The 26,803-nt window shown below is 36.3% G+C and overlaps 1 protein-coding gene across 1 annotated transcript; it reads left to right on the top strand.

Annotated features, from left to right (window-relative positions):
* The first annotated feature begins 2,451 nt into the window (after positions 1-2,451).
* LOC110446733 (cell wall protein DAN4-like) lies at positions 2,452-18,299 on the top strand. Its single transcript, XM_021492019.1, has 4 exons — positions 2,452-2,552; positions 16,727-16,954; positions 17,286-17,654; positions 17,877-18,299. Exons 1-4 carry the CDS (start codon positions 2,468-2,470, stop codon positions 18,116-18,118), a joined length of 924 nt encoding a protein of 307 aa, XP_021347694.1. The 5' UTR covers positions 2,452-2,467; the 3' UTR covers positions 18,119-18,299.
* The last annotated feature ends 8,504 nt before the right edge of the window (positions 18,300-26,803 follow it).

Here is a 26,803-nt window from a genome sequence, read left to right as displayed (position 1 = left end):
CTTACGACTTATTTATGTCGACATCCTAGTAGATTATTGCCGACTTACCAAAACGAGGCTTGTGCACGAGGACCGCGAAGGTGGGCTGATGGTGACTGAACAGTGGTGACTATACTGGTGAGTAACTTGGTAAAATCAATGTAAATATGGGAAATCAAAGATATGGATATTACAGTAGGTTACTATGATGTACAGAGTTTATCAATCAAAGAGGGATTTTACATAAATAAGTCGTAAGTGGCAAGTCGTAAGTCGATGTCACACCCGAGCATTAACACGATAAAAAGCCGAGTTACCCACTTACGAGATAATTATCTCGGCAAATGTGATAATATGTCGACATAATTTAAAAGTTATGTCGACATCTTCTCAGATTATGTCGACATATTCTCAGATTATGTCGACATCTTTCAATAATTATGTCGACATACGTAACTCGTAAGTCGCAAGTGGATGGCAGAAATATGCCACCATACAAATGATCTTGCACAGGAAGACATATCAGCAACGCTCACTACCTGCCATTTCAGTAATACAAATGAGTCATGGGCCATGATTTACATAGAGGAAAAAAGGTAACAGTGGTTATTTTCAGAATAAAGTCAGATAATTAGCCTTTGGCCTGAGTTCCATTTTCAATGTTCGATTGATATAATTCATTCACCTTTGTTAGACACATTAGTGACTTTGGTGTAGGTTTCATCAAAAGAGATAAAATCTAATTTACTAAGTGATATATCCAATCAGTTTTCCAATATGAAACATAAATCAGTCAGCACAAATCTTAAACGCATAGTTAGCTTAACAATGTAATAATTCAAATTTTGAAAACATATTATTTATATAAAAAAATTAATCTTCATTTGGTGTCCTGTCTTTCTGGTTATCTTTCAAAAGACTGGAAACTTAAGTACACAATTCACTAGCTAAACATAAAGATAGTTCTCAAAAAATCCATTTCATGAAAATATCAACTTTTCGCAATCAAGTTTTCAGCATCATTTTCATCAGATTTTATCATAGTGTCAAACAAATATTTGCTAGACAGCTTTGCGAAACATTAACTGCTAACTGCATACATTTTTTGTACATAAATATCCTCCATCGAAATCTTATTTTATTTTTGACATATTGGTAAAACACCATTTCAATTCTACATTTATATATATATTTAGCTATGGGTGTAGATATCATCTAAATTTTGTTAAATGCATATATGCGTTTTCTGTCAGCATCTGTCTTTTTGAGGCGATACCTTTGGAACATTAGTAGCATTGCATACACCCTGAGAATGACAGTACGTATCCTTCTGCACACAACTCCAACAGGTAGTATAAAATGGTGTGGGGTGGATGTTGCGATATCTGTGCTGTAGCATTCAAGTGAGGTGGCACTATAAATGATACCGTTGGAAGCACGGTCCCACTACAAACAGAACACAATATATCTGAAGCACACACGCAGACATATACACATAGGGATACCAATGTATATTAGCCGCGTGGCATAGAACTATTAGTTAGCGCCTTTAATGTATATGCTAATTGTATCGATTGTATAAATTATATACATGTATCTATGTACTGCAAATTGCTTTAGAGTGACTTCTTCTAATTAGATAGGGCGCTATATCAAATGTTGTATATTATTGTATATTATTATTATTCTAGCCACCAGTCAATAGCACTAATCAGCTGTATTTGTAAAATTCTCAAAACTGATAATCTATTCTAGTTCGTTAAAGCTTAACGGCACAACGTGAAAAGCAGTTATTAGAGGTACGTGAGACATAAGGAACAATTAGCTGCTGCCTTCTTACGGAATCATGAAAGGCCTGCATGAAACACTAGAGTTAATTTAATATATTTTATTTCAAACTTCCTAACTAACAGAGTATTTAAAGTACTGTACGTAACGGAACACCACCTTCTGTCGTCAGAGAAAAGCGAGGAGACGACGAAACAAAAAGGAAGAAAACACGAGTTCTTTTTGGAAGAGGATTATTTTAAGTTTTCAATTTGATTTCCCATCCTTTTTCTTTGGTGTAGTTTTGATATAGTTGTGTAGCCTTACTTAATAAAACTATTTATACTACATGTAACCCCCCTAAAATCAAAGAAGAAAAACAAATCGGCAGAAGTGAAAACGATCTACGGTATTTAAATGTTCCTTCATTTCATGTGTAGCACTGTCCAATTCAAAATCCGGGTTGATAGAAACACCCCCAAGAACAACAAATGCCAGAATCATTCGAGAGAATGTAACGGCCATATCAGCTTTGATAATGACTAGAACAACGTTAACGAACCCCCTTAGAACAAGATAATCGGGTTTAGGCTTCCATACACACATTTGTTATACAATACATCGAATTGATTTCTATGTGACGAGCCCTTATTACCAGTATAAGAGCCAGGCAGAAGCGGTTGTACCTGTGAGCTGTGGCGTGGCTATACCCGATACATCAATGAAGGGCTGGATTTCAGATTACCTGTTCCGTGGATTCGTGGTACGAAATGTTTTTCTACTGGTTAATATCGGGGAAACAAGAGGTAAGTTTTAACTGTGAAACTATATACAGTAAACAATTAATCACCAAGAATGATAGATTTTGTATTTGTATTATGTGTGTGTTTTTGTTTTGTTTTTTGAATTTCAGGGAAATTTTCAATTAAAAACCCCTACATACAACTCAGGTTAAAGAGTACCTGACTTCCTCTCCGATTTCTTTATTCTGGTTTCGATTCCGGTCGTCCTTTCGTAATGACTTTGAAATTCCAATTTTGTTTTTGTGTGTTGATGCTGTAATTTTTTTCTCATATTTTCTTTTTCCCTTTAAATATTTGCTCATATACCGTTTTTTCTTGAAAGTCGTCTGTTTGTGCCCTTGTTTGGTTGTTTGTCAGATCGCTGGGATCGGCCATCTAACTTATATCCGTCAATTTCACAATTAAGTCACTTTTTTCAAGAAAACACGTGACGTTTATATGTACTGATAATTACACGCGCACAGGTTAGCACATTTTCTTGAATGAATTTGTTTTAAATGAAGTAATATATGTAAATAAAGCTACCTCTCCAAAAAGAGTGACCAAGGTTAACGTTGATATTACATGTACCACAGGGACCTGAGAATTTATTACAGCTATATTTGGACCTAAAATAAGGTGTTCAGAGTAATTTGACACGTTTTGGGGGTTTAGATCAACTATTGATAAAAATGCCACCCCAGTGATGATATTATAGGAAAAGGGTGGAAAGCTCTCGATGTCGAAAAACCGACCCAAACTAACATTTTCTTACACCAAATCACTTTTCTAATCAATGTACGAAAAAAAGCTTATTATCGCTGTAAAATGGAATTATTTGTATTCTAAAAACCTATATGCACAAAAAATGTATTCTCCTTTCACGGATATGATCTCCATTTAATCCAAAAAAACACGCCATTTCCGAGTTTCATAGTTTTTTGCAGTCATAGAGCCACTTTTAGCATATTTTTGAAGTTGACGTCAGCCTCGTGTAAAAACTCGTGGTGTGACTGGCTGGAAGCGCAGCAATGTTTTCCCTAAAATAACCAGCCAATCAACACGACATGTTTCGGCACGTGACTGACGTCAACCTAATGAATATGAAAAAAGTGGCTCTATGACTGTGAAAAACTTTGAACGTGTGCATCGCGTTACAGATATCTCCAAGTATTGTAAATCAACACTAAATTAAAGGGAGGCATGTACGAAAAATAATACAGCACAGATCTTTTTTTATTTGCATAACTTATAACTTATAAACTTATAATGATAAATAATTATAATAATAGGCTGGCATTTACAAGGTAAATGTGATGTCATTTAATTGTTGTCATCATAGTGTGACGTCACAATTCTGAACATGTCCATAAAGTTCATATAGACGTAGAGGGTAGCCTAATCTTTTTTCATACAGCTTCCCACATAAACAAATATTTTGATTTCTTTTTTACACTGGTGTGGGTGATTGAATTGTCTAAGAACAAAAAAAAGATAATATTTTATGACTGTAAATATGCAAAACAATGGTTCTGTGTAGCTAAGTTGATTAATTACGCTACATTATACCATGTATAATGTTTGGAGGTGAAAGGTTCAAATCTTTTTCGAGTCAATTCGTTTTTTCGTCCTTATTATATTTCATAAAGGTTCCGCAAAACTATATACAGCCATGCCTAAATACCTTCTGCTCTAGGCAGCGGTACATGGACGGGCATCCTTAAGACTATTCTATGCGCGAAAATAATGCCGAGTTTATTTTTGAGAGAGGAACTCACAAAAAGGCTATTAGCACATCTTACTTTACTTCTTTTAATTGAACGTTAGCAGGGGTTTTATTTGACTCTTGACGTTTAGTAAATTCAGAAGTTGAATAAGCATGTCCTTTTAAATCAAAACTAAAAAACGAATTTGTGGGAGTCAATAGGATACTGGTCTAATGCAGGCCTCAGTAAGACGAGATTACAATAGCCGAGAAAGATGCTTTTGAGGAAAATATTACAAAAAAAAATCTTAATCATTAATTTGAATCAAAGATATAAAAATGTATAGTCAAGATAAATATACATGGGTTTTCGGTATAATTGTCCAAAAAGATACTCTCCAAAAGACCGAAAATAACAGCAGAAAGAATGCCGACACACGTGGCCACTCCTTCCGCGACCTCTTTACAGTGTATATGAGACTGGTCAAACGAGGGATGTCCACTTTTATTTACGCTTTGTTTGGCAACGAGGCTTACAAAAAAAACACCAGAAATAAAGTCTACGTTTAGATATTTAGGAAATATGGTTTCTTTTATGGAACACTCAGTCTCTTATTAAAAAGAAGAAGGGGTGAAATCGAAAAAAGTGCAGAATATGGTCTTGTGTACAGGTAATTGTAGAACAAATGAAGATGGTTATGACTATTTGTATTCCATTCAATTATATGACTTATGTACATATGTAACCCACCCCGTAAAACTGGGTCACTATTGTTCAAAATGACCAAAATTTCATGTTTACATTTTTCGACGCATTTTAACCCCAAATTTCGGCAGCTGTATCACCTTCTAAAGTGGTTTTTTTTACTAAAGTTTTGCTCAGGAACATCGCATTGACACATACAGGAATTCCGCTCACGATTTCAATCATTTTGAGGCATATAGCCGGGTTGTAATAAGTGATAAAATAAAAATAAAAAATAGGGTAGGTAGGTAGGGAGCCTGAAGTTGGTTCAAGGGTCTGGGTCCTAGTTCCGTTTATCTTAAACGGAACTAGGAACTATAGGAACCAACTTCAGGCTCCCAGGTAGATAGGCTTTTTTTTATTTTACTATGCTTATATATAGCAGGAGTTCTGACTTTAACAGAGCATATCACTTAATGCCTATGAACAAACCTTAGGTTAGGTACAAAAATCTAGGGTAGGTAGGGTTAGCGGAAACACAAGACTATTTTGATTTGGCCTAATAGCAAGGAAGTACAGAAGTTCAAAACGTCAATGTACTCCAGTCTTTTTGCTTATTTTGTCAGTGTTGTATGCATACGTTTTAGGCCTTTTCTATTTTTCATTATGTTAGATGCCGTTAAGGAAATATAAAGCTGCAAATATATTTTTAAAAAATCATAAGTTTGTTAAGTGAAACATTACAGGATTGATTGGAAACTGCATCATACATAGCATGTTTACCGAGGCTTTCACGTCGCTCTTCGATCTTCCATCCTGTTTTTATTGACTAAAAGAGCTGTATTCGCCAAAATTCTGAATGTAAATGGAATATTAAGGTAATATCAATAATGTGAAAAAATACTCTATACTTTTTATCAAAGCAATGTCCTAACATGGCCTATTTTGCTGCCTTGTGGTTTCCTTTTAACTGAACAAATTCCTGGTTTTAATGTCTGTGTATGTACCAAAAGATGTGAACATTTGAAAACCAGTGTTCAGTCATTTTATTTTTCATACTCACCTCAACAATATAGCGTTTCGGTCATTTTCTAATTTCATTCCATCTCCAGAAAAGGAAACCATATTTCATGATGGCCTTAACCTAGGCTTAATTTCTGTCGGGTTTATTGGTTCGGGCCCACTGAAACATGAAATATGGCAGTCCTCCTTCGATACTTCCAAGCATCCAATGGAATGCGGAAGGAAGCAGCCATTTCTGCAGACATTAAGATATGTTGTTTTGATTTTCTTTTACTAATTTACCACTGCACTTTTTTATATACACAGTATCCTCCCCTTAATTTCGTCTTCGATATACATGTAACAGAAGCAGAACTGGCCCAGGACACTCGTCTGCTGGATAAGCTAACACCACTCAAACAAACAAACAAACCATTCAGGACACTTCCGTTATCTAGATACATTTATAGCTCCTTCGGTTAGGGCGACAGTAGATCAATTGAGGTACAGTGTTCGAATCTGGGCCCGTACTTATAAAATCGTTCTCGTGCTCAATTATGGAATCGATCCATGTGCGACATGTGTGCGAAAGTGACGATTTGTTTCTAGAATATCAGTTTGAAGAGCGACTCATGCGGTGCGGGTCGCTTATTTCCCGCATATTATAGGGGGCCGGATCCGGAGTTCTGACGTTAATCGACGACAGACCGATATAAAAAAAGTCGATAAAACGTCAGAATAATTCGGACTACTTTTTTTATATACAATGTACAAATTTAACAGCGTGTCTGATTAGATGGTAAGAATCACGTGTTCAAAAATAAAACATCGTGTCGATTCCACGCGCTCGAGTTTCTTCATTCACAGTTCACATACTCGGAGCCTCCTAAGAAAATTTGCAAAAACCATAACACCTGAATTCCGAGTGACTGCTGAAGCAGACGACAACAATATGGCGTGTTTACTTGACCATCTTCGCTAATACATTCTGTTTTATTTCGGAGTAATCAATTTTGTATCCTTTGTGGTAGGGAAGTACGATTCTCTCCCATCGATTAATGATGTTTTACTTGTTGACCCTTGTGAAACATGATTAATCTCGGGTAAACAAAGAATCGTGTTTCTTTACAGAAGTTGCAACAAGGGCCTTAAATATATCAATATAGATGTATATGCTGCTAAGCCTTATACTGTCGATATTTGACACATCTTGGCTTTATTAAGTAACGTTTTAAAGTCGAATTTTTCAAGGATATAAAACAAAACAATCTATAAAGAAAAGTGTATTGAACCTAGTACACAAGGACAGAATTCCTATTCGATACTTTAAACCAATATAACAAACCTGAGGTAAAATAAAACCAAAGGAACAAATGCTTTTTTATACATCTTAATGCCAGTAAGTTTTGCACTCCATTAATATCATAATAGGCATTACATTTCATTTACAGGTATGTTCATTTTTTCAATGTTTCTTAAAAACGATTTTCAGATGACCAAACATTGAATGAGTTCTACTGCTATCATCTTTGCGTCCAAAAGAAGTTCATTCTTCCTTTAAAATGTTTTTATTATTTTATTTCTTTAACTTTCATGAATCCAAAGTAGGACAAAGTAATTAATGGACTTTTAGAAAATGAATTGTATAGACAAAAGGTTAAAATAGGACAAAGATTTCCAGGTGACGATCACTATTTTAAGTTAAGTTCGACTCGTAGTACGAGGTCATGTATTGACTTAACAGGTTCCTCGTGTAATATTATAACAAATCATTATCATCTTAATGTATATTAAATGAGCTTTATGGCATCAGACAGGACAGAATACATACATGTATATAGACTAAAAACACATAAGGCAGAGGTACATGTAGTCACTGAGCCCTTTTGATTTCTTTTTTTAAATATTTTAAAACAGTATACTGTTAATTCTCATAACATTTTTGAGAAACCCACACTTTCGCTTTGAGGAGGTGTCCTTTTTTGGAAAAGCCATTTCTAAGCGGATGTCGTCGATGAAGTAGAAGACGCTTATCCTTCCTGAACACCTGGTCTTTTTTCCTTTTTGTTTTTGTTTTCACCCTTGGAACAGTTGACATTTACTACTGTTTACTATGTGATCACCTGATTGTGTTAATATAAAACAAATATACAAATGAAGACAAACAAAAATCATAAAGATAAAACATGGCTCATACGAAACCTCGATGTTCTAAAAACATATTTTGTTTTGGCAAATACATGAGTTTTTATTAATATGATACCACTAATATATCAAATATCATTTTCTTAACATTTTTTTCTATACCGTCTAATAAAATGAAACTGTTCGCGTCGATGAATTCGCAAAATGTATAAATACAAAATATATAGAGAGGATACTAATTTTTTTTCACGAGTATCTGACTTACGTTTCAGTTAATATAGGATGTTGAGTTTGATTTTTGTTAGTGTGATTCATGACTCTTCAGTGAACTTTTAAGGATTCTTGAACCACTGCCAAACATGTTTAGGAAACTTTTTCCCTTGGCAAGACGTTGGCTTCGATATATAGATTTTCTTAAAAGAACTATACACCGCGAGGAACGTTTATAAAAAGTGTTAAATATAGGACGGGAATAAATCTAAAACAGTGTTCAAGTTGTACACATCCAATAAGGACGGGTCAGGATTCGAACCCTGCACGTTTGATCATTTATACTGACGCTCTTTTCAACTGAGTTCCGGCATACTCGCGCTACAGTTAGAGCTAAGGTGAAATTAAGGGGAGGTAATCGTGTGTACGAAATAAATGGAATTCTCTAGTGTTTTGCGTTCAATGGGACTTGGATCCTTAATGTATTTTTGAGCTCCCCGAGACGTCATCTGACCTTGGTTGTTACTGATAAAAAAAATAAAAGACAAGAAAAACTATATTGACACATGCACCCCTGGATTTTACGACAGACAGCCCAATTCGTTTACTTGGTACTAATATACATGTATTTGAATTGTAATGGCGGTTCTGCATACTAATCTCTGCCAAAACAAATCTAGAACTTCTTTTTCTCTAAGATTGAGACAATTATACTTTCACTGCTGAGCGGAGGGAGGCGAAGACGTTTTTTTTGAAGATGCAATACTAAACTGTTTTAGTATTGCCGAGCGTAGAAAAGCGAGAATTTATTTCCATTGACAAACAGATCGAGTGAGGCGTAGAATAGTTTTCTGAGTTTCCAAGTTATATTTTATGTCTGTAAAAAAAGTGTGAAAATGTGGATTTTTTTGTTTAAATGCTTATGTTTAGTCAGGCCCTTAAAATGTTCATTTCTCAAAGTTTAAGGGGGGGGGGGGGGGGGTGTTTTCTGTAGATTCAGCTGATGATACTGCAGCACTGTAAATAATGCACTTTGTAACTTTGCAACCGGTGAGTCGAAAGACTTAAGGTAATAAAGAACTTGAACTTGACATGTACATTTAGTTTAGGCGAGCATTTTGGCAATTTATTATTAATTTATTTCGTCATAAATATGAATTATGATTTAACTGTTTGTTTTTTATTGAACAAGGGCAACACCCTTACAAATAATAAATTTGTATTTAAAAAAACAATTCTAATGAAACACGCCAAGCTTGTATGCTAACATTGGTTATTAGTTACCTGATGAAGTGATGCTGACAAACGTGCTTCATTGTCTTTGACATTTTTGAAATTTATATTTTTTAATTGGTATAATAAATCACTCCCGGTGACCATGTGTACAGATGAAAATACAGGTATAGCTATCATGAAATATACGCTACCTTTGAAATAACACTTTACCTATATACCTAATTCCAATACTTGGTATAGTCCTCTCCCAAACATTAGAACAATATGATTAGGCAGTGTCAGTCTGGTGAGCCTTGACCACTGACCTGACGGGTGGAGACCCTACAACGGACAATGGAGGATTAATCTAGTAAAAGTAGTAAAATAGTTTATTAAAATGTCACATGATTAAACATAAATCAAACACAGTTACACAAGGTAATATTAAAACATCTGGCCAATTCTGACCTACGAGACATTAAAAGCTGGCTACATCAGATATATTAATTACAATTGTCAAATCATTATATTCTATAGTAGTTATTGTCTCCGTCTATACATTGTATAAAGAACAGCTGCTAATGAACAGTGTAAATCTGCTTCATACATTAAAAATACGAGTGTCTGTTGGGAATTAAATGTTATGAAAAAATAATTTAAAATCGAAACTTCGTTAAACAATGTATTCTTGATATAATCATAAAAATCTCAATCAATAAAAAAGTGTATTTCATCTTCTAAACAATAAACATTTTGACCATATATAAATAATTTAGGCTTGCAGGTGTACCGACAAGTTTCTATATTTAGTTTCAAGTTTCCTCGTCTAAATTTTGCTAAGCATTTACGATGACGTCTATTCCTACTGTTGGTGACAAACGTATCTGGCTTCACGCTTTGTTTTATACTGTTTGTGACATACGTGTCTGGTTTCACGCTTTGTTTTATACTGTTGGTGACATACGTCTCTGGCTTCACGCTTTGTTTTATACTGTTGGTGACCTACGTGTTTGGCTTCACGCTTTATTTTATACTGTTGGTGACATACGTCTCTGGCTTCACGCTTTGTTTTATACTGTTGGTGACATACGTGTCTGGTTTCACGCTTTCTTTTATACTGTTGGTGACATACGTGTCTGAGTTCACGCTTTCTTTTATACTGTTGGTGACATACGTGTCTGGTTTCACGCTTTGTTTTATACTGTTGGTGACATACGTGTCTGGCTTCACGCTTTGTTTTATACTGTTGGTGACATACGTGTCTGGCTTCACGCTTTGTTTTATACTGTTGGTGACATACGTGTCTGGCTTCACGCTTTGTTTTATACTGTTGGTGACATACGTGTCTGGCTTCACGCTTTGTTTTATACTGTTGGTGACATACGTGTCTGGCTTCACGCTTTGTTTTATACTGTTGGTGACATACGTGTCTGGCTTCACGCTTTGTTTTATACTGTTGGTGACATACGTGTCTGGCTTCACGCTTTGTTTTATACTGTTGGTGACATACGTGTCTGGCTTCACGCTTTGTTTTATACTGTTGGTGACATACGTGTCTGGCTTCACGCTTTGTTTTATACTGTTGGTGACATACGTGTCTGGCTTCACGCTTTGTTTTATACTGTTGGTGACATACGTGTCTGGCTTCACGCTTTGTTTTATACTGTTGGTGACATACGTGTCTGGCTTCACGCTTTGTTTTATACTGTTGGTGACATACGTGTCTGGCTTCACGCTTTGTTTTATACTGTTGGTGACATACGTGTCTGGCTTCACGCTTTGTTTTATACTGTTGGTGACATACGTGTCTGGCTTCACGCTTTGTTTTATACTGTTGGTGACATACGTGTCTGGCTTCACGCTTTGTTTTATACTGTTGGTGACATACGTGTCTGGCTTCACGCTTTGTTTTATACTGTTGGTGACATACGTGTCTGGCTTCACGCTTTGTTTTATACTGTTGGTGACATACGTGTCTGGCTTCACGCTTTGTTTTATACTGTTGGTGACATACGTGTCTGGCTTCACGCTTTGTTTTATACTGTTGGTGACATACGTGTCTGGCTTCACGCTTTGTTTTATACTGTTGGTGACATACGTGTCTGGCTTCACGCTTTGTTTTATACTGTTGGTGACATACGTGTCTGGCTTCACGCTTTGTTTTATACTGTTGGTGACATACGTGTCTGGCTTCACGCTTTGTTTTATACTGTTGGTGACATACGTGTCTGGCTTCACGCTTTGTTTTATACTGTTGGTGACATACGTGTCTGGCTTCACGCTTTGTTTTATACTGTTGGTGACATACGTGTCTGGCTTCACGCTTTGTTTTATACTGTTGGTGACATACGTGTCTGGCTTCACGCTTTGTTTTATACTGTTGGTGACATACGTGTCTGGCTTCACGCTTTGTTTTATACTGTTGGTGACATACGTGTCTGGCTTCACGCTTTGTTTTATACTGTTGGTGACATACGTGTCTGGCTTCACGCTTTGTTTTATACTGTTGGTGACATACGTGTCTGGCTTCACGCTTTGTTTTATACTGTTGGTGACATACGTGTCTGGCTTCACGCTTTGTTTTATACTGTTGGTGACATACGTGTCTGGCTTCACGCTTTGTTTTATACTGTTGGTGACATACGTGTCTGGCTTCACGCTTTGTTTTATACTGTTGGTGACATACGTGTCTGGCTTCACGCTTTGTTTTATACTGTTGGTGACATACGTGTCTGGCTTCACGCTTTGTTTTATACTGTTGGTGACATACGTGTCTGGCTTCACGCTTTGTTTTATACTGTTGGTGACATACGTGTCTGGCTTCACGCTTTGTTTTATACTGTTGGTGACATACGTGTCTGGCTTCACGCTTTGTTTTATACTGTTGGTGACATACGTGTCTGGCTTCACGCTTTGTTTTATACTGTTGGTGACATACGTGTCTGGCTTCACGCTTTGTTTTATACTGTTGGTGACATACGTGTCTGGCTTCACGCTTTGTTTTATACTGTTGGTGACATACGTGTCTGGCTTCACGCTTTGTTTTATACTGTTGGTGACATACGTGTCTGGCTTCACGCTTTGTTTTATACTGTTGGTGACATACGTGTCTGGCTTCACGCTTTGTTTTATACTGTTGGTGACATACGTGTCTGGCTTCACGCTTTGTTTTATACTGTTGGTGACATACGTGTCTGGCTTCACGCTTTGTTTTATACTGTTGGTGACATACGTGTCTGGCTTCACGCTTTGTTTTATACTGTTGGTGACATACGTGTCTGGCTTCACGCTTTGTTTTATACTGTTGGTGACATACGTGTCTGGCTTCACGCTTTGTTTTATACTGTTGGTGACATACGTGTCTGGCTTCACGCTTTGTTTTATACTGTTGGTGACATACGTGTCTGGCTTCACGCTTTGTTTTATACTGTTGGTGACATACGTGTCTGGCTTCACGCTTTGTTTTATACTGTTGGTGACATACGTGTCTGGCTTCACGCTTTGTTTTATACTGTTGGTGACATACGTGTCTGGCTTCACGCTTTGTTTTATACTGTTGGTGACATACGTGTCTGGCTTCACGCTTTGTTTTATACTGTTGGTGACATACGTGTCTGGCTTCACGCTTTGTTTTATACTGTTGGTGACATACGTGTCTGGCTTCACGCTTTGTTTTATACTGTTGGTGACATACGTGTCTGGCTTCACGCTTTGTTTTATACTGTTGGTGACATACGTGTCTGGCTTCACGCTTTGTTTTATACTGTTGGTGACATACGTGTCTGGCTTCACGCTTTGTTTTATACTGTTGGTGACATACGTGTCTGGCTTCACGCTTTGTTTTATACTGTTGGTGACATACGTGTCTGGCTTCACGCTTTGTTTTATACTGTTGGTGACATACGTGTCTGGCTTCACGCTTTGTTTTATACTGTTGGTGACATACGTGTCTGGCTTCACGCTTTGTTTTATACTGTTGGTGACATACGTGTCTGGCTTCACGCTTTGTTTTATACTGTTGGTGACATACGTGTCTGGCTTCACGCTTTGTTTTATACTGTTGGTGACATACGTGTCTGGCTTCACGCTTTGTTTTATACTGTTGGTGACATACGTGTCTGGCTTCACGCTTTGTTTTATACTGTTGGTGACATACGTGTCTGGCTTCACGCTTTGTTTTATACTGTTGGTGACATACGTGTCTGGCTTCACGCTTTGTTTTATACTGTTGGTGACATACGTGTCTGGCTTCACGCTTTGTTTTATACTGTTGGTGACATACGTGTCTGGCTTCACGCTTTGTTTTATACTGTTGGTGACATACGTGTCTGGCTTCACGCTTTGTTTTATACTGTTGGTGACATACGTGTCTGGCTTCACGCTTTGTTTTATACTGTTGGTGACATACGTGTCTGGCTTCACGCTTTGTTTTATACTGTTGGTGACATACGTGTCTGGCTTCACGCTTTGTTTTATACTGTTGGTGACATACGTGTCTGGCTTCACGCTTTGTTTTATACTGTTGGTGACATACGTGTCTGGCTTCACGCTTTGTTTTATACTGTTGGTGACATACGTGTCTGGCTTCACGCTTTGTTTTATACTGTTGGTGACATACGTGTCTGGCTTCACGCTTTGTTTTATACTGTTGGTGACATACGTGTCTGGCTTCACGCTTTGTTTTATACTGTTGGTGACATACGTGTCTGGCTTCACGCTTTGTTTTATACTGTTGGTGACATACGTGTCTGGCTTCACGCTTTGTTTTATACTGTTGGTGACATACGTGTCTGGCTTCACGCTTTGTTTTATACTGTTGGTGACATACGTGTCTGGCTTCACGCTTTGTTTTATACTGTTGGTGACATACGTGTCTGGCTTCACGCTTTGTTTTATACTGTTGGTGACATACGTGTCTGGCTTCACGCTTTGTTTTATACTGTTGGTGACATACGTGTCTGGCTATCCCCTGTTTTATACTGTTGGTGACATACGTCTCTGGCTTCACGCTTTGATTTATACTGTTAACGTTGGTGACATACGTGTCTGGTTTCACGCTTTGTTTTATACTGTTGGTGGCATACGTGTCTGGCTTCACGCCTTTTTTTATACTGTTGGTGACATAAGAGACTGGCTTCACGATTTGTTTTATTCTGTTGGTGACATACGTCTCTGGCTTCACGATTTGTTTTATTCTGTTGGTGACATTCGTGTCTGGCTTCCCCCTGTTTTATACTGTTGGTGAGATACGTGTCTGGTTTCACGCTTTGTTTTATCCTGTTGGTGACATACGTGTCTAATACGTCTCTTGCCCCACGCTTTGTTTATCCTGTTGGTGACATACGTGTCTGGCTTCACGCTTTGTTTTATACTGTTGGTGACATACGTGTCTAATACGTCTCTTGCCCCACGCTTTGTTTATACTGTTGGTGACATACGTGTCTGGCTTCACGATTTGTTGTTTACTGTTGGTGACATACGTCTCTGGCTTCACTCTTTGTTTTATACTGTTGGTGACATGCGTGTCTGGCTATCCCTTGTTTTATACTGTTGGTGACATGCGTGTCTGGCTTCACTCTTTGTTTTATACTGTTGGTGACGTACGTGTCTGGCTTCACGCTTTGTTTTTTACTGTTGGTGACATTTGTTTTATACTGTTGGTGACATACGTCTCTGGCTTCACGCTTTGATTTATACTGTTAACGTTGGTGACATACGTGTCTGGTTTCACGATTTGTTGTTTACTGTTGGTGACATACGTCTCTGGTTTCACGCTTTGTTTTTTACTGTTGGTGACATACGTGTCTGGTTTCACGCTTTGTTGTTTACTGTTGGTGACATACGTCTCTGGTTTCACGCTTTGTTTTATACTGTTGGTGACATACGGGTCTGGCTTCACGCTTTGTTTATACTGTTGGTGACATACGTGGCTGGCTTCCCGCTTTGTTTTATACTGTTGGTGACATACGTGTCTGTTTTCACGCTTTGTTTTATACTGTTGGTGACATACGTGTCTGTCTTCACGCTTTGTTTTATACTGTTGGTGACATACGGGTCTGGCTTCACGCTTTGTTTTTTACTGTTGGTGACATACGTCTCTGGCCCCACGCTTTGTTTATACTGTTGGTGACGTACGTGTCTGGTTTCACGCTTTGTTTTATACTGTTGGTGACATACGTCTCTGGCTTCACGCTTTGATTTATACTGTTAACGTTGGTGACATACGTGTCTGGCTTCACGATTTGTTGTTTACTGTTGGTGACATACGTCTCAGGTTTCACGCTTTGTTTTTTACTGTTGGTGACATTTGTTTTATACTGTTGGTGACATACGTCTCTGGCTTCACGCTTTGTTTTATACTGTTGGTGAAATACGTGTCTGGCTTCACGCTTTGTTTTATACTGTTGCTGACATACGTCCACGGTTTCACGCTTTGTTTTTTACTGTTGGTGACATACGTGTCTGTCTTCACGCTTTGTTTTATACTGTTGGTGACATACGGGTCTGGCTTCACGCTTTGTTTATACTGTTGGTGACATTCGTGTCTGGTTTCACGCTTTGTTTTATACTGTTGGTGACATACGTGTCTGGTTTCACGCTTTGTTTTATACTGTTGGTGACATACGGGTCTGGCTTCACGCTTTGTTTTTTACTGTTGGTGACATACGTGTCTGGTTTCACGCTTTGTTTTATACTGTTGGTGACATACGTGTCTGGCTTCACGCTTTGTTGATACATTCTATAAGGTCTTTATTTGTTTTCCTTAGTTTCATTACACTACAATGTAAGTAGTGGACTCATTGTTTGGGCAACAGCCTTAGGCAAACATGTATATGGATATTCATACTGCTGGCAAATTAAGGGGAAGACATAGACAATCATAGTTCAAGGGATGGTTGAAATTAGAAGGAAATCCCATATGAAATAGAGGCAAATCTCCAAAAAACTTGGTTCAGATTATTTCTTGACACAGAAAAATGGGTGTTGTCCGGGCAACTAGGGCCACACTCCTGGGTCCGCCACTGATTATATGAAAATATTTAGTTCATTATTGCAGCTCATTTTCACGCTTGTCATATCATTCTGCGGATCATATTTTTGCAATCACGTTATGGACACGCGAAATCGCAAAAATGTGATATCCCCGGAAACAAACTGCTATACTGTATGTGCCTATGTTTCGCTACACGAACAAAAATGATATATATCTTACCATTGCTTTCATTTTCATCACAGCTGTATGTGACTTCGACCCACCTGTTGTGCCGGGGAGAGGAACATGTTCTACCGATAGTGCCATGATGTCTGCCGTGTCACTTCCGATCTGTAGCTCCACCTGCCTTGCCGAGGCCGTGTGCATAGCCTTTTCCCACAATTCCATCACCAATCGCTGTTTGCGTCATACATGTCTGACAACAATGGCGTCAAACAGTAATTATGGTTATTACGTCAAAAACTGCAAGCGTAAGTAATTGAAGAGTTAGCTCTGGTGTTTCATTGAGTTTTAGTCAGCACTTGGAAATATCGGGCATAATATAAATTTACTATCCAAATGAAGTGTGCTTTCAGCAATAATTTGGTAATAAGTTATTAATTTCTTGTAGTATTTCATAGAGCAGACCATATTTTATTGTGTGTATTGGGTTAAGAGCACAATTTGAAGAAGATGCGATGATGTTGTTGTTCAGTAAAATGTGTAATATGCATATTCTAAAATAGTCTTAAAAGGTATTGGATATTATCATTTGACGTCAATTTCTTAGTAATATCTTCAATGAATAACTGACTTGTTCAGCAGAAACAACTACAACCCCGGAAACGACAACTACAACACCGGAAACGACAACTACAACACCGGAATCAACTACAACAACTTCAGAAACGACAACTACAACATCGGAAACGACCACTACATCACCGGAATCAACTACAACAACAACGGAAACGACAACTACAACTCCAGAAACGACAACTACAACACCGGAAACGACAACTACATGTACAACAGCAGAAACGACGACTACAACCCCGGAAACGACAACTACAACACCGGAAACGACAACTACAACACCGGAAACAACAACTTCGACGTCAGATACAATTACTACAGCCTATGAAATGACAACACACTCGCCCGATTTATCGACTGTACAACCGTCCCGTGGTAGGTATATTTTTTTCACATTTCTTTTTTCAAAAATCAGTATTATGAATTAGGATTTCTCAAATATCTAGCGAAATATTTGCAACAAATCAGCTTTGATATATTCACCAATAGTTATTATCAGCAGGGTGTTAGTATATCCTGCTGGCATGTAGTTTCACAAAATGTTAAAATAGATTATGTGAAGATAAATATCTCAACAATTTCCATTCTTTTTTCTAGGAACTTCTGCTATGTGGACAGCGCGCATGTCCGATCGTGTGATGGACACGGACGTTGTCTTCTTCCGGTCTGACGTCACACTTGTAGCTTGTACAGCCATGTGTTCGTCTAACAGTTCTTGTGTAGCCGTGTTCTATGACTTTATAGCAAGGTCGTGCCAAGGTCATCTTTACGCATACTCACTTGATTCTCCTGGACTCAGAGTTAAAATAAGATCAGTTCATTTCATCAGGAATTACTAAATAGGATCAGTTCATTTCATCAGGAATTTCTAAATAGGATCAGTTCATTTCATCAGGAATTACTAAAGAGGATCAGTTCATTTCATCAGGAATTACTTAATATTCAACAATTAATGAATGAAAAATAAAGCAAGCAATGATATACATACCAAACATGGGAACTCGCTTAATTCGAATACTAGGATAACTTGGAAGTTTTAACACGATCCAGTCGACTTCGAATTAACAAGGCTCAACTGTATGCTCGATTTTAAGAATTTCGAAGAATCGAAGTATCCCGTCGAAATGCCAAAATCTGCCATTTGACGTTCATTTAGGAAATAGCGGATTGTCTAAAATACACCAATATATCCATATTTAAATAACAGCGATCCATTCGTTACAATTTCCCGTTTTCAGTGCAAAACAGACCATTTAACTAATAATGGCGCCTTTGAACTGACATGTCTGGGAACCCAGAATAGAAAGATATTATTCAGAATATATCTACCCGAGAAACAATTAGTTTTGACATTTTACTACTATTGCCATTTCGTCCATTTATGACTCAATATTTCGATTCCTACTCAAGTTGGACTCAATGCAACTAACAAATATAACCTGTTTCGTTTGCGGATTAATTAGACCAGATTAACATTGCCCGTGCGTATGATTTTGCGAAGGGAGATAACTATTGACATGTCTAAACAAAGAAGATACCACTCAATGAGATTTTACCTTTTATTTTGAAGTTACACAAGAAATTTTTCAAACAACCAAAAACGATAAATCAGCAAAATATTATCAGCTCACGGTAGCTAGCGGTAGTGACAAGTCATGTACTGCCTTAGAAATTCTCCCTCCAGCTACCTATTCTGCCTCTTGTGTTAGTAGGTAACCCCCGGTACAAATCGAAAACAACGTAGTCCCGTCTTATTCCGTCTTTTCGTATTGCAGAGTTATCTACTCTTGATAGCAGGTATTGATTGTTATGTCATTTGCTGGTGTTTTCTCCATTGCGAACAGACTGAAATTGGTTGTTGAGTACATTTTGTATGTGTGCCTGCTATAAAGCAGACCATCCGATTTCTTCAGAGGGGCTATTCCATTGGAGTCCTGTTTCCTGTGTTAAAACAACAGTTCATTAAACTTGTTTCAAGACCAACTCAATTCATCACCCCATGGAATCGACCAAAGTAAGGTTCAAACCTGAATTGGTGGAATAAAAGAAAAACAATGAATGTCTATATCGAAATATGAATATATCTAGAATAAATTGTTTTCATTACATATTAAACAGACGATGTACTATAACAGCTGGTCTATACCCACAAATGTAAGATATAGAAAAGGGTCTTTTCTCCCGTCTTCAGATGGTTTTTTGGGTTTTTTGGGTTTTTTTTGTATTTCTTTTATTTTTGAAGATTTTTTAACAATACATAATACATTTACAATTCATTTTTCCATACAACATACACACACTCATTCCATTTCTAGTCATTAGCAAAAATTCTAACACTATATCAAAGATACATATTTTTATTTTATGTTCTATGTAGTTAATAGTGTAGATACATATACTTGTGATATGTACTGTTTTTAAGAAAGAAAAGATTGAGAGATAGATGAATTAAAGGAAGAATATAATCAACAAAGAGAAAGAGAACTTGAATAAGAGGCAGAAGGGGGACATGCTGACATGACAAAGGACTTTGATGTATTTATTAAAAGAAATAACTCGTTCATGAGTAAAGTCTCTTATTATTGTTATTTTTGTTATAATATTATATTAATATTAATATTGCCAGGAACTTTGACCAGTTTTTGTATCAATTATATTTCCATACACATATATATTGTAAATATTTGTAGAATTTAGTTGTGTTTATGCAATGCATAAATTAATTTATATTATCTGGTTAGTATATGATATTTTCATTTGTTATATTTTGTTGTTTCCGGATGGAGGTAACTTTCCGTTTTTTAAACTAGTCCATCCCTATAGAAGTAGTCATGTGATGTTTTGGTGTACTAAAGTCACGTGACCTGTGCAGTTTTGTTTTTTTTCATGCTGACATTTTGAAAAATCTCCTTCAAAAAATCAGTTACCCTCCTCCTCCCCTAATTTGTATCCTCCTTTATGTACTATGTGTAAAAATGTAATTGTGTGCACATCTTCGTTTTAAATTTTGGTTCATTTGTTGTACATCTTTTAAATACAAATGGCGTTTATTTCGAAGCAAGCCCCCGGCATCGTTTTTGGTTCTGTGTACACTTTATTATAAAAATCAACACAAAGATGTATACATATGTTCGATTTCTGGCATTTAGAATAAATGCTTATTTTCGACAATTTAAGTGTTTGTTATTTTATCGACATAAAACATAGCAGAGTATAACATGTGTGTGCTGTTGGGTTTAGTGCAGACTAAAATCGATAATATAAATATCACTATAGAGGATATAAAAATATGGCATTGATAGTTAATAATACCAAGGTTCACCCAACTTGAGACTGAATCATAGTATGTGATTCTGAACCATGTTAAGGCAAAGTACACCACATTCCAGACATAGATTCTAGTATAAAAAGTAAAATGTATAGAAATACATGAGAAAATGTTCAATAAGGAACAATGCTACTTAAGAGACTACGAGTCATAATAGCAGGAAATACCAAGTTTTGTTGCAACGAGATAACAAAGGGCAATAACTCTTACAGAAAAACACGACTTCCTATCATATTATGTTATTCATAAAGTTGACCAAGTTAAGATGTCAGTTACAGTATAGGAAGTGATCACCAGGCAAACATGTCTATGTAGAGGACAGACATGGAAATCACATATCTCTTATAATTTTAAACAGAGAATGAAACATCCAAGTCTTCAGATGTTGGATATACCAAACCTTTACTTTAAATAATTTGTTACAGTACATTATAACACGGACTTAGATAACATTCTATTCTAATTCCGTGATTATAAGTGTCATAGATTCAGGAATATACTGTTGACTTGGACAAGCCAATTTAGCTTATATCAAAGGACGCATTAAGAACATGGAGTGTTTTTGATTTTTCTAACTATATTATTAAGGACTGTTGAAGAAAAGGAAATCTATTAAAAAGTAGTTATGGAAATGGATTTCTCTTTGATTTTAGAACTTGTTTCAGACGTTTATTTGTTTCCGAGTTTTTCTAGGAAAAATCAAAGTTGTTGCCTCTTATTACTTAGTGGCTGCAGTCTCTAGCAATATTTTTCGAGGTCTTCACAAGTATCTACACACAAAAGTTCTGTGTTGTTTTTTTTACCAAAATAGACATGAACTCGTGGAAAATTATTACTGTCCATATTTTTATTCTTTACGCAATTGAGTGTATTCAGGAAGTTAACAAATACAAATATTTCATTTCTAATAAATAATAAATTAACACACCAATTTAAGGAATCTTGCAGAATAAGAAACTGTCTATTTCACTCATCTGATGAATTAGCGTGTTCAAGTCTCACAAAAGAGAGTAATTTATCGTTGAACCAAATGCTCTCTTTTTTATCTAATTGATTTAAACATATTTTATTTGCAAAACTACAAAAGGGATAAGACACAAGTTAAATTAATAAGATTCGTCTTCTCCCCTAAAACAATAACGATGATATATACAAATGACTGGAAAGTAGAAAACATTGATGACTGTTAATTAAGACGATTCAAATAAGATACATGTTTTAGATAACATCCACCTGATCGGATATAAAATGTGCAAAATACGTTCTAGCATAAGGCTTTCTTCTCTCCGGTGATGCAGTTGTACTGATTGTGGTTTGCATATAATGCAACACAATCTAAGACAGTGTTTGTGCACTTTATCTATGCATATTTTCCTTGAGACTGATCTTTATTCATTTCCTCGTCAATTAGCCCGGGGGCACTGTTGTTAATTGGAATAATGGAAGACACTTAATTTACATGCTAACATCAGGTAAGCCCCATCGTCAGAAACCCACGTTCGATTGTACTAACGTCGATAAACGGGTTTCCGACGATGGGTACCCTCTTGCCCACCTGCTGACTCTCACATCCCTTTGATGTCATACCTGGACACAAGTATAAAGGTGTGTTTTGGGCCTCATGCTGTGTCGTCTGCTTGATAACCGAACGACTTGGTAGTGAAGCGGACGTAAAACCAATCAATCTTCTGCTGTCAGGAATGGACAAAATAATACAAAGGATGAGTGTCTATAAGACTCCTTAATTTGTTCAAATATGTCCTATTGTACTACATGTACAAATACCTAAGGTAAAACTCTGACCGAAAGTGAGGTTTTGGAGGTACCAAAAGGGGTAGGGTAAATCTCAAATATCAAAAACTAAAATAGTTCCATTTCTGTTTTTGAAAACATACGTAAACTAAACAAGCATAAGACTCCTTATTAGCAGTACTAAATTTTAGTTATCTTGAGAATATAATTTAATTATGTGATTAAAAATAAACTGTTTGTTTTCACCATGTAATACCAAAAGTTAAAACATATTGGTTCAATCAGAGACGTATAATACGTCTCTGGTTCAATAATGAAAATCGTCTCGACCTACTCTCTTAGCCTACTTGACCAAAAGGAGTAGGGTAAATCACTAATATAATTTGCTGTTTTTAAAATGAGCTTAAAAAACAAAACAAAAAAGTTCCATTTCTGGTTTTGGAAATATGTGTAAACTAGCCAGGCATTAAAAAAGAATGAAAAATGACAGAAATCCAATCGTCACTTAAAGATCGTTTATAAAAACAAGAGGCCCAGAGGGCCTGTATCGCTAACCTGGATTTCTAAGCAATCATGGCAAAACATATGCCAGACCCCAATGCCAATTCTTGTAGTATGTCTGTATTAGATTTTTCATGCCCAGCAATTTAATGTATGGTTATGGGATGGGGATCTCAACTGTTTCCAAGCTGTGAGTCAGGATCTAGATCCCTATGGTTGTGGCCAGACCCCAGGATCAATTAATTTGTCTCTTTATGCCCAACATTTGTATATATAGTTTTGGGGTGGGGATCTTAACCATTTCGAAGGTATGACCCAGGGGTTAAATCTCCAAGGATGGGACAGTCCCCAAGGTTATCCTGGAAGCATATGTGGATTCATCTCTTTATACTCAGCAATTGTATATATGGTTATAGGGTGGGGATCTCAACTGTTTCCAAGCTGTGGCTAAGAAACTAGGTTCCTAGGGGTTCGGTCAGACCCCAGGGTCTATTCTAATATAATGACTGCATTCGTCTCAATACTACAAAAGGTACGAAGTATCCCGATTGCAGCTGGTTTAATCTTGGTTTATGTTGAATTTGTGATTCAAGTAAGTATTGTAAGTTAATTTTCCCTCGATAAATATTAATTTAGTCATAATTATCTCTAGTTGCCGATTTGACTTGAAAACGGGGTAATGGCCGCAATTAACCAGGTTTCGAATGAAGGGGGGAATGAGTGTTATTTTTCAAAGCACAACACTATCAATTTTAATCATAATTTTTTCGTTCATCATAATTCATTACGTCAGAAATCTTTGCCATGAAGGTTGGATTTTTTTTTATATTAAATCGCAACCATTACTTTGTAATGACGATCTTACAAAATGTACTTAGCACACCGTTAAGGACCTTGTATAAACTTCTTCTTTAGGTTTCTTTATGCAAATATGTTGTTTGTAATCCTTTCAACAACAAAAATAATAATACAACAACAAACATTCTTATTGAATTTCAATGCAATCTGACTTACCATGATAATGGGCCTTATAGCGCTGAGTCAGTTTTTTGTTTAAACATATTTTATTGACAACATATTGACAAAGTCGGTAAGTTTTTCCAACTTATCAATTGACTTCTCCCGTAATACAGACAAATATAATAATACACAATTGTTACATGATGGTAAGAAAATAAATAGGTTATTAATGAATTGTATTCAGAGAGAGAGAGAGAGAGAGAGAGAGAGAGAGAAGGGGGGGGGATGGGTCAGAGAAGCTAAAGAAACAGGCTTCATGTGATAAAGCCGTAGTATCATATAGATATTTTCTTATAATTCAATAAAGAGTGAGAGTTATTTCAATCAAGTTCATTCACGTTTAAACACGCAAACTGTATAGGGACCAAATAAATAAATAATTTCCACATCCACCTAAGACTTATTAGAAGTTAGTCAAATCTACCCGAGCTTCCAGGAAATGCTGTGCAGCCTTGGCTAGTTTCATATTACCATTTGGTGAGCTGTTGGGGTCACCTTTACAAAGAATATCTACGTTTATGTCGCCTTCGTACCATTCTAATTCGGTAATGAGTGTTCTTCGTAAATAAAAATACAAAAGACAAATAAGGAAAAAATGATAACAATCTTCACAGGGATTTTAGGATTTTAGATTTGCTCTGAAAAGATCATAATTTAATGAGCTAGCTCGATTTCTAAGACAAAAATGGAGTATATGTAATTGAAAGAATTTAGTGAGGTTGAGTTACTTACAGTGTTGTTCAAGTTGTTCCAGAATTTTAATGTGGAAGGAAAGAAGAAAAAAAATTATAGTTGTAAACGGAAGTGCTGTTCCCGCAGTAAATGTGCATTTCGCAAATTATACGGAGCTATATTTCCAATATACATTGGTAATAAGTCAGTAAGAAATTTAGGTGCCATGTTATTTACTATAGAATAAAACAAGGAAAGTTTACGAGCATCTCTTCTTTTCGAAAGGGGTAACCATCCGGTTTCTTGATATAAGGAATCTTTTTTAGTGAATGTGGGCAGCCCTGTGACTATTCTTGCAGCTTTTACATGGAATTTTTCTAGTAACAGGGCATTTGTTTCACTGCAGTTGTCCCATTCTTCACATGCATATTCCAGTAGTGGTCGAACATAAGTAAGATGTAGTTTTTCTAATGTATTTCTTTTTAAAATAAGTTTTAGTTTACGAAGGGTTGCTATATATTTGGTTACTTTACTGACAATATCTTCAACATAAACATTCCATTTACAGTCGTTAGTAAGAATAACACCTAGGTGCTTATGTTGGTTAGTTATTTGAATGGGGGTGTTATCAAATGTGAATGCAGGGATGAATGGAAGTTGCCCATTTGCGATGACTAGGGCGTCAGTTTTGGTTTGGTTAAAAGACATCAGTCATTCTTTGGACCAAACTTCAAGTTTAAATCCTATAATTATTCAATTTATGTATTAGACTTCTGTGCTAGACGCGGTCAAAAGCTTTTGAAAAATCACAAAATATTTGAAGAGAATGTTCGTAATTGTCTAAAGAGGTAACTATTGAATGATATAGCTTAATAAGTTGATGTGTCGTGGAATGGTTAGGTAAAAATCCTGACTGATATTTATGAAAAAGGTAATTTTCAATAAAATAGTTATATAGATGTTTATAAACCAAACGCTCAAACAGTTTTCCAATACAGCTTAGCAATGCAATCGGTCTGTAATTGGAGGTAATACTTGCATCATTCGCTTTATAGATAGACATGACATGAGCGATTTTCCAGTTATAACGATATGTACAAGAAGACAGAGAATAATTAAAAATATTGGATAGCGGTACAGAAATCTCGCTAGATAATAATCTAAGCATTTTATGGCTAATACCGTCAGGACCTGATGCCTTATTTACATCTAGAATTTTTATAATATCTTCAACTTCACTGGGAATTATATTTATTTCTGATAAGATGGAGTCAGTCCTCCTCTCAAAAAAGGCAATTCTTTGTCTGTATCAATTTCTGATAACGAACACACAGAACTAAAGTAGTTATTTAAGAGTTCACATTTCCTATCGTTGTCATAAATTATTTCATTTGCAGTAACGTCTAATAACGGGGATATTTCGGTGTTTTTTTTTTTATCTTTAAGAATATTTCGGAAAAGTTTCCAATAAATCTTAGGATTGTTGTTACTTTTATCAATTACTGTATTTATGCTATCATAAAATATTTCTTTAGCCCTCTTAATCATATTATTAACTTTATTTCTCATGTATTTGTACTTGTTTTTGTTGCCCTCATTGTTATCGTTAAACTTTTTTTTTAAGCCTATCTCTTTCCCTAATATTACGTTTTAACAATCCATTCATCCACGGTTTATCACTTTCGCGTATTAATACTACTTTTGATGGTATACATTTGTCAACGGCATCAACAAATTTCTCGGTAAAAAAATTGCACATTCCATTAACATTTATTAAGTTGGCAAGATTGTCTAACCAAGGGATACTATTTATCGTGTCTTTAAGTTTGTTGACATCAGCTTGGTCGTATAACCACACCTTTCTTTTAAAATAATGTTTAATTTTAGCAGGAATATTCACAATTGCAAAAACAGCATCGTGATCGCTAATAGTTCGCTCAATTTCAATAACATCAGAAAAACACACATTAACAGTATCACTTACAATAATAGGGTCAAGAAGTGTTGATGAGGTATCGGTTTGTCTAGTTGGTTCAGTTATTATACTGGTCAAATTATAGTTAGACATAATATTAGATAGATCGCCTCTAACAGTTTTTAGAAAATCAACATTTAAATCAACTGTTATCATTATATTGGTCGTTTCTTCAAATTCAATATCAAGCGAGTGTCTCAGATGCTGCCATAAACTAGCATCGTTATAAATAAGAGGGGTGGTGGTGGTGGGTGGTGGTGGTGGTGGTGGTGGGGG

The sequence above is a fragment of the Mizuhopecten yessoensis genome, unplaced genomic scaffold (assembly GCF_002113885.1).
Source record: "Mizuhopecten yessoensis strain PY_sf001 unplaced genomic scaffold, ASM211388v2 scaffold2977, whole genome shotgun sequence".
NCBI lineage: Eukaryota > Metazoa > Mollusca > Bivalvia > Pectinida > Pectinidae > Mizuhopecten > Mizuhopecten yessoensis.
Note: the sequence above shows the minus strand (reverse complement) of the source record. Positions and strands in the feature narration are given on the sequence as shown.